Source organism: Ursus arctos, unplaced genomic scaffold, assembly GCF_023065955.2.
Source record: "Ursus arctos isolate Adak ecotype North America unplaced genomic scaffold, UrsArc2.0 scaffold_4, whole genome shotgun sequence".
Taxonomy (NCBI): Eukaryota; Metazoa; Chordata; class Mammalia; order Carnivora; family Ursidae; genus Ursus; species Ursus arctos.
Genome location: NW_026623056.1, coordinates 42,333,438 through 42,342,858, shown reverse-complemented (window position 1 = coordinate 42,342,858; position 9,421 = coordinate 42,333,438). Strand labels below are relative to the sequence as shown.

Below are 9,421 nucleotides of genomic sequence, written 5' to 3'. Positions count from 1 at the left end.
GGGTGGTGAGATGTTCCTAAGGTGTCTACTTGGCTCGCACCACCTATCCCACACGTGCTGATGATTAAGCTATATACGCTTGGCTCCAACTCCATCCTTCCATATATCGCTCTGTGATGCTAGGCTGGTGTCCTACTCAGTACATAGTTTCCCTGTTAAGCTCGGCCCATAGGTGGTGCTAGAGGGACACTACCAGTCAGGGACTCTGGGGAAGTGGTATCACTTCTTTGAGTCTCAAAGGGGATAACAGCCACACAACTGGGCCATTAGGATCAAACAAGCCCACTCGGCACAGTTTCAGGGCAAGTATCAGGGCATGCAAGGAAAGGAGGGGGTGGGTTGAGCACCTGAATGAGGATTGACCCTTCAGTCCATCATGGCGCAGAATCAGTCAGGATCCAGTCAGGGAAACAGAAACCACACTGATTATTTTAACAGCATTAATATAAGGTATTAGTGAGAAAGACATTCGAGGATGGAAGAAGCAAAGGGAGAACACTGAAGAAGCAACAGAAATGGCTGGAAGCAGCTACCCTCCTTAGCTGGAAGAACAAAGGGAAAATGTTGGAGTTATTAGGACATAGAAGGTTGGAAGGGGACGCTGGGACCCAGTTTTCTGTGGAAAGGGCACTAGGTGTCTCAGAAGAATGTAGGGGGGTGGTGGTGGATGAAATCAACTGCCACTACCAGGATGGGGCTGTTGCTGGGGCAAGATTGTCAGGATGTTTTCCTTTTCCCTTCTACTGCTAGGAAGCTCAGAGTCCGATGGGTAGCCCACTGTCGGCAAATGAGTGAAACTTTGTGTCATTATGGCGGCAGTGATTTTTCTTTACTTTCTCGGCGATACTTTTATCATAACATATACTGTGCACTTCTTTGCGAATCTCCTCAAAACCTTTCGGAAAACCACAGGATATTTCTACGTCCACCTAGGCTACCTTCACCTGTATCTTCACCTATAGCTTCTCTACCTCCATTTATACTTTGTTTCTACCGCCAAGTATGCCTCGTCTATACCTCTATCAATATTTTTATCCACATCTGTAACCATGAGGGAGGCAGGGCCATCCAGTCTGTCTTTGCAGTTTCAGTTGTGTGTGTTTAGCCCAAATCTGAATATGAAAGCATAATTGGAAGGTCTTAACATAAAGAGAGCTCACATCTGCTCTTTAGCCTCCACTGTGTTTCCAGGAGAAAGCCTTGCATTGACAGATGTACTAATGGGCCTGTGATATGGAACCCAAAACTTAAAAAGTTCTAGCCCATCAAGAAATCTCATTCATAATTTCATTTTTTGGAAAGGATATAAAAAATGAAATGTCAGAGCTATAATGTCAGGACCGTTTAAAATGTCAAGTGCTTGTTGTTGCATACCCTGGCTGTCTGCTGTTCTGATCAAACCCCCGACTGGCATAATAATTATAGATGATGCATCGCATTTTCATGCACAACTGGCCCCAGATTTATAACAAATCAGCGGAAACGTTCTCATTGCCCAGCCTGAAATTTTCTCCTTTTACTACATAGCTTAAGACTTTTCCTTTGGAGCAGAACATTATTACTGATTCAAGACAGGATTCAAGGTAAAGAATGAGGAGAAAAAGGGAAGAAAAAAGTTTCTCCATAGACCAGAACTTGGTCATTTATAATACAGAGATACAACAGGAGCCAAGAGGCAGCAAACACATTTGCCGAATGCATGTTTCAGAAGAAGGTTGAAGTATGGAGACACTGGCCAGATCATCCAGTTCTGTTTCAAGATGCAGACTAATTTAGGTGTGCCAGGAAATATACATGTGAGCTCTATTCTTTAATGGATATGGAGACAATCCTTCAGGTTAATCAACATGTTCTAATCTGCAGAGAAAGCACTAATATATAGACAGGAAAGCAACAATTCTTTTGTCTACGATCTTTATGGAAGTCTCCATGGGACTTAAGTGATGTATTCACAAGCCAATGCCAACTATAATAAAAACCTGAAATCAATAGCATGTACGTGGGAGAATTTCATTTCTTCTCAACTGAAAAGTCTTGCACCCCCCGAAAGTCAGGAAAGGCATTCTCACAGCTCACAACTGCTTCATTTCCACCTTCCCTAGATCAGCCTTCTCACATGGTTTGAAGGAAGCCTCCCTTCTGTGTCTGACTGTTTCTCATTATAGAGTACTTTCAGTACATTGGAAAAGTCAAAGCTCTTGGAAACAATCTCCAGAAGATCCTGATCTTTTTCCGTGCCATTGATAAATTCTTCTAAAGTCAATTCTCCTAGAAAATAATAAATGAACAATTAACAAGAGGCTTTGTTCAAACCAATCACTGGTGTATACAATATATTCCCTGGTACTTTTCTTGACACTCTTGTGACATCCTTTCACCTCAACCAGACTGAATTCTTTGAATATCCTTATATAGAAAAGCATTCAATGGTAGGGTTGCCAATGAAAATGTAGATGACAAATACAATCTATTTTTTTGAAGAGGGAGAGACAGAGAGGGAGGTAGTGCAAGCTGGTGGGGGGGCAGAGGGAGAGAGAGAATCTTAAGCAGGCTCCGTGGCCAGCGCAGACCCTGAGGCGGGGCTCAATCGCATGACACCGAGGCAATGACTTGAACCAAAATCAACAGTCAGTTGCTTAACTGACTGAATGACCCAGGTGCCCCAAATACAATCTACTTTTAAGTTGAGAACATCAACAATGCACTTGTGGTCACATACACATTCATGTCTCTACACAGTATTGATTATTTGACCTTTAATCTTGAAGATATGACCAGGTGATAGGAGCACTAATATTGCTGATTTCTAAGATCAGGAGGAAATGACTATGTGCAAGGCTGTTTTCAATATTCTTCTCTCAGGAAATAATCCCTGGGACTGTCCAACACTATGAGGAAGGTTAAACATTTTTTCTTAAAGATTTCATTTGAAAGAGAGAGAGAGAGAGCACAAGCAGGGGAAGGAGCAGAGGGGGAGGAAGGACAAGCAGACTCTGCACTGAGTGTGGAGCCTGACGCAGGGCTTGATCCCAGGACTCTGAGATCATGACCTGAGCTGAAACCAAGAGTCAGATGCTTAACTGACTGAGCCACCCAGGTGCCCCTAGAAAGGTTAAACATTTATTCATCCCATGTATAATCATTGGTCAGCCATTTTCTGATTTTTTTTTTTTATTAAGTGGCCTTCACGCCCAGCATGCAGCCCAATGTGGGTCTTGAACTCATGACCCCGAGATCAAGACCTGAGCTGAGATCAAGAGTTGGATGCTCAACCAGCTGAGCTCCCCTCTCATTTTTGATTCCTAATTTCATCAGCTTGACTTAAGCCCTAGGCCCATGCTGGCCAGTCCAGTGCTATAAAACCTTTGCCTTATACCCATGTACCATGGCTGCTATGTTTTGCCACTACCCTCATCCTTCAAGACAACTTTTCAACATTCAACAGGGAGGGTTCTCTGCTGAGTCATTTGAATTGTAATTACGAGTTTTACAGTACATGCTAGATAGCTAGTTTGTGTAAGCATACCCCAAATGTCCCTGTTAATCACAATCTTGATAATGTAGAGATCCCGTTCTCCCTCTATATTCCCATCAAGCAGAATCTGCAGTGGAATGTGTTGTTTAGTGTTCAAGGTCAGGGGCTCTGGGGCTGGCCAACCTGGAGTATGTCCCTTAAAACAGTGTCCAGGCGGCAGACCTTGGTTTCCTTGGAAGCGCTGTCCACGGAAGAGAGGAAGGGCCACTGACAGTTGCCAGGTTAAAGTGCTGTGATATAAAACTTGTGGCATAGAGACGCCAGCAGCAGATGCTCTGTCCAGTTGGCCACTCCTGGATTCCCCGTAAGTTCCCCCGATAAACCCATGTCTTGCCAGGCATCAGGCTCCCTCCTCACTAGAGAGTCTGCTTCTCCCTCTGCCCCTCCTCGCACTCATGCTCGCTCCCCCCCCTTCTCTCTCAAATAAATAAATAAATAAAATCTTAAAAAAAAACAAAAACAAAAAACCACTGTCTCTGGGTCTTTTCTTTGGCCTCACGGGACCACCACCCACCCCAGGCTTAGAGTCTGCTGGGACGTGGCTGCACATGAGCCTACAAGTCGAGAGGCAGAGATGTAGTTCCTGATCTCAAAGAGATTGTTCCAGATAGGTTTCGTGGCTAGGCAGAAGGGCAACCAAAGCCAAATCAAGACCATTCAGTAACTAGAGAACGTACATCTGGGGCAGGAAGTCAGCAGGACCCGAAATCAGGTGTTACGCTATAGCTGTACTTTTGGGGGATAAAGTCAAATACCCAAAACACCATGAAAGTGATTCAAATATAAACAAACACGGATCATCACATTCTCATAAGATACCTTCCTTTTGGTTTCAGTGGCAAAATTCTGAAACATGTTTCTTAGAGGGAAATCGAATCTTTGTTCCTTATGTTTTCCTCATGCCAAAGAAGTTTGTGCAAAACCCACAGGGTAGGCGTGGAGTCATCTATGTCTCACAGGGAATGTGTAACCATGGAGTGAACCAAAGTTAAGGAGAGAAAACTAAAAATGAGTAGTGAGTGTGTGGCTGGGGACAGTCACATGGGTGCAGAGTGGTGGGTCACAGAACCATAAATAACAAAACAACCCTATTTCTTGCAAAGGGAAATCATAGCTGCTAAATTCCCCATGCAAAATTTCTGGGGGCTTCACATGACCAAAAGAGAAGTGAGAGTGGAGATGGGGGAACTGAAGTGGGTTTTCATCTCTGTTATAATACTTGTCCGTTGTCACCAGTGCTGGTGGAAGCTGGGTCTGAGGGTGTGGAGGGTACAGTCGCCATGTCAGGTGAAAAGGAACACAGGTGACTGGTGTGCCAAAGAGAGAAAAGATGGAGTTTCTTTAAAAAACATTTCTTTAAATTGAGATAGAACTGACATATAACGTTCTTTCAGTTTAAGGTATACAACGTAGTGATCTGATACATGTATATATTGCAACATCCATCACCTTCATTAATTACACTTCACACTTTCTTTTTCTTGTGATGAGAACTTTTAAGTTCTACTCCCTTAACTTACAGGACGGAACTCTTCACTGTTGTTTTTTCATTTTTCTCAAAACGTGTGTGCACTCTGCATATTCGTTGTTTTCATGTTACCTAACAACTCACCATAAAAAAAGTTCTTTTTTGAAATTAAGCCGACTTCTATCTATAGCAACTTATAACGTTTACTATCTCTATTTAAATACTTACCTTGAAATTTTCCTCTTTTCCCTCTAGCACTTAGCATTCATTCATTTATTCATCAAACATGTATTAAGCCCCAGCTACAAGTGCCATTTCCTCCAACACTACGGTGTTGGAATGTGACAGGTGCTCGGAAAAAAATGCTGACAAATTGCTTTTATCTGATGTTCTTAAACACTGCTTCCTAGTCCCTTTTAAGTTGCCTGTGGATTTATGCCCAAACAAATTAAAAGGATGGTTTCTGAATCTTTCTAGAAAGAATTGCCTATGTAGGTCCAGAAGCTTCCCCTCAAAAAAATCTACCAGCAAGAGCCAAAGCCAGTAAGAGGTGACTGAGCTGGAGATCACAGGGCTCAGAAGGATCTGAAACAATCGTTTGAGTTTGTATTATTTTGTTGTATATTTACAGATACATTTCAGTATTTGTAGGGCATAATTCAGAAAGTACGAAATTTTATTTTCACATGTTGAAATATACATATACTCATCATTTCTATCTACTGATTTAGTGTTGGTTGTTGTGTTTGTAGATACCTTCTCTCCTCCTGGGGACCCTGAAGGTCAATGCTCTTCCATCACTCACTACCGATTTTAGCAGCTTCATTGATGATAGAGGCTACCTGTGAATATTTTCTTCAGCCTTGTTTTTGCCATCCGGTTATCTTGTTGATATTCTATTTCTTCCCATTAACATTGTATATTATCTTTCATAACAAAACAAAAAATGACTTCCTACCCCCACCCCGAAAAGAAAAGCCAAAATTTACTGTGCATGCCCACATGATCATTTTTGCTCTAAAGAAGTCAGCTGGTTTTAAAAGAAAGCAGCCTGCGTAAAGGACTTTTCGTCAATTCTTTCTAATTCTTTGAAATTCGAACTTGGTGAAACAGTGTAGCGGGGCTGGGAAATTAGCAGAGATGGGAATGGGGGAGGGGGGGTGTCTCAGGAGATGAGACTGACCAGATTTTCAAGGGCAGATGCCCGTGGGGAGTCTACACAACGGGGTTTGTAGTCATCAGCAAGCGGCACCAGCGGCGTTTAGCAGCACTTTACAGCCCAGTGTTTATACGCAGCTGTTCATTCTTTTCTATGAGAAAACCCGATTCCCTCTTCTCCTCTGGCAGTTCTGCTTCCCAGTTTGAGTCGCTATGACTCCCATGGCCCTCCACGATGTTCCAGTCGAAAACACTGGTCCTTCTGGGTAACTGCTCAATAAAATGTCTTCATGTCCTGTCCCTGTTTTCTTTTACCCAAAATATCCGCTCAATAATCTCCTCTTTCCTGTGTCTTTGGCCTTGTTCTATTTTCACTTTCACGGTTTATTATCATGAGCCACAGAAGTCTCCCCTGCCCCTGTGCTATGTGGCGCTAGGTTAAACTTGCCTGGACACTTTCTGCACTTGATGCTGTGAACAGCATCTGTAAATCTTCCTAAATCACGTCAAGAACGATTCCTAGGCAGTGCATGGTAGAACAGGGTTGCTCTCCTTCCTGAAGGAAAGGCTGCAGAATTCCATGCTTAATCATTTATCCTGACTTGTCTTGCTGTCCTGCCCATTTTCATTCTTCAATAACATTGAATATTGAACTTCAATCTTCTATCTGTGTGATTCTCTTCAAGTTTTCCTTCCTGATGCTTTTGTTCATAATAGAAGAATAAAAATAGCTTATTGCATTATTACAATCATCATGCTCATGATATAAAACTTAAGCACTACAAAAAGGTGTAATGAAATGAAAGAATTCCCCCCTAACCTTTTTTTGTCCCCCCCCCCCGTTTCACTTTCCATTGGTAATTAACTCCTATTAATCAATTACACTTAGATTTTGTAAAGTGGCAATGCATACACCGTATTATTTCCAAAATAGTCTAGACACCTTTCTTCCTACAGATAACATTGCATGTTGTGGGGTGCCTGGGTGGGTCAGTCGGTTAAGCGTCTTATTCTTGATTTTGGCTCAGGTCATGATCTCAGGGTTCTGGGATCGAGTCCCCCATTGGTCTCCCTGCTCAGTGAGGAATCTGCTTGTCCCTCTCTCCCTCTGCCCCTTCCCCCACTAGTGTGCGTGCATGCTCTTTCTTTTTCTCTCGCTCTCTCTCAAATAAATAATCTTAAAAAAAAAATTCCATGTTGTGCTTGTTTATTTCCTCCTTCACTTTTCATGACATCTTCCTTCCAGACACTCATTCATCTTACAACTATTCATAGAGCAACTGCTATGTGTCAGGAAGTGTGAGCATGCAAGAAATACCAAAGTACATAAAACAAAAATAGTTCTTGCCCTCAGGGAGGTTGCAGATCCTCATCTTTTGTTTTCTTAGCATTTATCCCATGCCTCTCTTTTGATTAATCTTCTTTGATTTGCTAACTACCATGATAATCGTGTATAGAACACTTCACAGCTGTTGTGTATTTTTCTGTCCCAACAAATTTGATATTGGTCATTCTTTTGTCTACAGTTTGCAGTCAAATTGGGATGTTCATGTATGTTCCTAAAGTTCCATCCTGTTGTGCTGTGATCTTCTTCATCTTTGGTTTCAATATTCATGGGATTATCAGATACCAAGAGTATGCTTGCTTTTCAGTTTGAAAAATTAAAAAACAATATATTGGCACGTACTCAACACGATTCTGGTATACTTGACTAAACATCTCTATTTCTACCAACGCTGATGTTTAGATAACAATGATAATCAACAATTTAAAAAAATCATATTTGAGGTATATATACTCAGGTTTGTGCAAAGATGGATAGACATGTTCCCCTGTGGTGCTCACTCCCCTTTTATGTGTGAGTGAAACACTTTATTTCCCTGTGTCAAATACTGGTAAAATCCTTTCATACTTCCGCAAATATCAACCTTCTATGTCTTCATTACTTTCTCTTCCTTGCCTTCTGGTGCTCTGGGCTGTCTTTGTCCCACAGTACAATTTCAGCATCCTTTTCTTGATGTAGGGAATGACCAAGCTGTCTCTTGATGAGATGATAAAACAACGGCCAATGATTTGCACATAAAAGCGAATTCTATCAGTTTTAGTTCTGTATATGCATTTGCCAAGGAACAGTGGTTCACTGTTGTTCCAAAATGCAGCTAGTTTATTTGATATCTTCATTGTAAAGGCAATGATATACATCTTTTTTCTTAAATACAAGTTTTTATCAGAGGAAATGATTCACATGATTAGTTCTATAAGCTATTCCAGAAACCATAATGTATTCTCTCTCTTTTGACATATTCTTCCAGGTCAAAAAGCCCATTTCCTGGGCTTCAGGTATCCTTAGTTATTGCCCAAGAAAACACCTTCACTCTTCTAGATTGCATCCTTTTGCAACCCCCTCTTTCTTTTTCTAGGCCCTTCCAACCACGTCCCCCCATTTTATTGGTTCCTTATACTTTGTTTTCAAGGAAACTGTTTAGATAATAAAGAGTCCTGCATCAGTTTCTTGTTTTCTGGAACACACTATCTGTTCCCTCTCACTAATAGAAACTAAGTCCCTTCTCAAGGAGAAGGTCATACTTCTCCAGGAGAGGTCGCCTTTCTTATCATATCCCCACTTCCAACCCTAAAAGCAGAATCCAGAGATATTTTCGAACATTCGTGACCTGCCCTTTTGACATTCATTGTATTACTAAGTCTTAAACATTCACAATGTCCTATTTCCAGGACACTTACCCTTTGGCCAATGATTTCAGCCCCAGCCTGAAATGTTTTATCATCTCTACTCCAATCCCTGCCATACTCCAGCACCTCTAAGATTAAAAATTAAAACAGAACAAAACCTACAGCATTTGTCCTGTTTGGTGATCAGAATTTTCAACTGCATGTTTCAAATAAAATTTTCATCGGCCTCCTACGGATCTTCCACTCTCTATTTCCCTGGTCCTTGTCTACCTTCACTTAGTTTCCTTGTCAAATATGGGCTGGCAGAATCTGTGTTTTGCAACCTTTCACATGAACTGACTTACTTTATCCCCGATCTATATAAACTCAAATATAAGTGATTACAACCAAATGGCTCTGAGATTGGCCAATTAGAAAATGAGCATGCTGACTTGAAATTGAGGTGAGGCAAACTAGGACTGGGTCCTAAGAGAGAGACTGATGATACTGATACTTTACAAAGTGTTATTCTGAGATTCATACTCTTGTCCAGTCGTTTGGCTCATTCATAATGGTGATTTCATGTGAAC

General features: G+C 41.6%; 1 protein-coding gene across 1 annotated transcript in view; it reads right to left on the bottom strand.

Annotated features, from left to right (window-relative positions):
* Positions 1–1,752: 1,752 nt before the first annotated feature.
* The window catches only part of GUCA1C (guanylate cyclase activator 1C), a 29,820-nt gene continuing 22,151 nt past the window's right edge, over positions 1,753–9,421 (bottom strand). The window contains exon 4 of the mRNA XM_026500223.4: positions 1,753–2,268. Within this exon, the coding sequence (XP_026356008.2) occupies positions 2,099–2,268 (170 nt within the window). The 3' untranslated portion in view covers positions 1,753–2,098. The remainder of the gene's footprint in view (positions 2,269–9,421) is intronic.